This window comes from Anastrepha ludens, chromosome 2 (assembly GCF_028408465.1).
Source record: "Anastrepha ludens isolate Willacy chromosome 2, idAnaLude1.1, whole genome shotgun sequence".
Classification (NCBI taxonomy): Eukaryota; Metazoa; Arthropoda; class Insecta; order Diptera; family Tephritidae; genus Anastrepha; species Anastrepha ludens.
The window spans coordinates 27,644,517-27,646,426 of record NC_071498.1 but is presented as its reverse complement, the minus strand read 5'-3'; the positions used below and the strand labels follow the sequence as shown (position 1 = coordinate 27,646,426).

General features: G+C 35.3%; 1 protein-coding gene across 2 annotated transcripts; it reads right to left on the bottom strand.

Annotated features, from left to right (window-relative positions):
* Nucleotides 1-726: 726 nt before the first annotated feature.
* Nucleotides 727-1,572, bottom strand: LOC128856951 (mediator of RNA polymerase II transcription subunit 21). 2 transcript variants are annotated; one of them, XM_054092422.1, is made up of 2 exons: nt 1,466-1,572; nt 727-1,405 (listed from the first exon to the last, which is right to left on the bottom strand). In XM_054092422.1, exons 1-2 carry the CDS (start codon nt 1,505-1,507, stop codon nt 1,019-1,021), a joined length of 429 nt encoding a protein of 142 aa, XP_053948397.1. In that variant the 5' UTR covers nt 1,508-1,572; the 3' UTR covers nt 727-1,018. The 2 variants fall into 2 exon arrangements, with proteins under 2 accessions (XP_053948397.1, XP_053948405.1); XM_054092430.1 differs by having other exon boundaries at nt 727-1,402; nt 1,466-1,559.
* Nucleotides 1,573-1,910: the final 338 nt, after the last annotated feature.

The following is a 1,910-nucleotide window of genomic DNA, read 5'->3' as shown; positions in this document are numbered from 1 at the left end:
GATGCGGCAGCCGAGTCTTGCACGATTATTTCACATTCACATTCACACACTCGTCCAATCAGTCGTGTCATTGGCAAAGAAGTGTCATTAGTTGATTTTTTTTCGTATATCACCAACATAATCTCAGTTTTTTTTTTTTCAAACACATTCCCAGTGATGTCAGCTCACCAGCTGATTCTGCCAAATTCGCTGACAGCCGAATAACGCTCTGCTAAATAGCACACCTCTAAAAATCTTTTCACCGGGCAACGTGGTAACGTGGACCCGTGATTGCTCTGATTTGTTTACAACATCACCAACACACACACAAGCCGCTGTTGTAATCAACTCCCTGTCATAACCTTTATTAACTCAGCTGATTTCTTGAATTTCGCTGAGGACAAATTAAGGTATTTGTTACTCTTCACCTGCATGATTCCGCTACGCTTAAGGTGCATGCCAGGATCTGGCATAACTTATTAACTTTTTGTTTCTTTCTTTGTTTAAATAAACTTTCTTCTAAAATTACATACACAAAGCCCATAAGCAAATAAAATAATATATGTTTTCAACTATTAATTTATATTGTGTTTTTAATCAATTTTAAAATGTTCTAAGGTGATTTTTTCTTACAAATTTTACTATATTTACTTAAAAACTTATACAAAGACTTAATTATTTACATCAAAGGAATAATTTGTATTCCCTGATGCAATTAGCAGTATGGGGAATGTTTATGCTGCTACAAGATCGAACCTCATTTATAAGTTTTTTTTTTTTTTTCTTGAGGAAACGGTTCGTATTTTTTACTCAGAATTGCCAAAAAACGAAGAATAAGAGTGATTCGCCTTGGCCAAAAACTAAATCATTGCGGGGCTTGCAGTACGAGACCAACTGAACGAGAACAACTGAAATCAGAAGCCTACCGAATTCATTTCGAATCATGAATACCATAAAACAATAATAATTACGCAAAGCCGGCAAAACCACTTTTAGCCGCTTTTATTAAAAAATCCCTCTAGAATTAGTTCCAAGAAGACTAGAAAACGGTATTTGTAGAAGTTATATGCATTTCTAATTGTGCTTGAGCAATATCTTCAAGCGCTATTTGTATTTTTCCCAGCAAAACATCACCGTTCTGAACAATCTCGTCAAGCCTTTTTGCACATTCCTGATTCTCAATTTCTAGTCTCCTCAGACTTTGGTGTTGAAGCTCAGTAGAGCTATCTTCATTTGGTAAGGATTCGATGAGAGTATCTATATCTTTAGCACAACGCGAAATCAATTGGGCAAAAAGCTGAGCGTAATCTTCTTGTGGTGTTGCTTGTAGAGGTGTTTGGGAACCAGTTCGATCAAAGTTCGGAAACTTGCTTGGAAAAGATGTTTGTTGAATAATACCGATAGCATTGCAGAAATGCTCAGCCTGCTGTAAAATAAACAAAACAATATTAACTTCTAACAATACTACGATATTTTAAAAACCAACTTGATTCACTGTATCCTGAAGTTGTGTTAAGCGATCAGCCATCTTTAGCTACTTTGACAACTAAACGGAGATACCCAAAATTTATCGATATAATGAGTAACGAAATTCAAATCGAGTATAAACCTCTCCAAAGACTTACGAAACGGTGTCAATCTATGAAGATGTCAATCACTCTTCATTCTTTAACCATTTGGGTTAACCCAAATTTATTGAAAGTAGAGAATTGAATGAAATGAAAAATGAGAAGATTCTCACTTAGATATTAAGGTCTTTCTTTCCCTGTACTCATCACAATACCACATCTAAGCCAAGCATTAAGACGCACAACACAAATTGCCGGAGAGCATCGGCCAAACTTCCAACAAATGATGTTTGTAAAATGTTTGCGAATTGTAAAATTATTATACATACATACATAAATACTCTCATCACCAGTTAGTTGCTT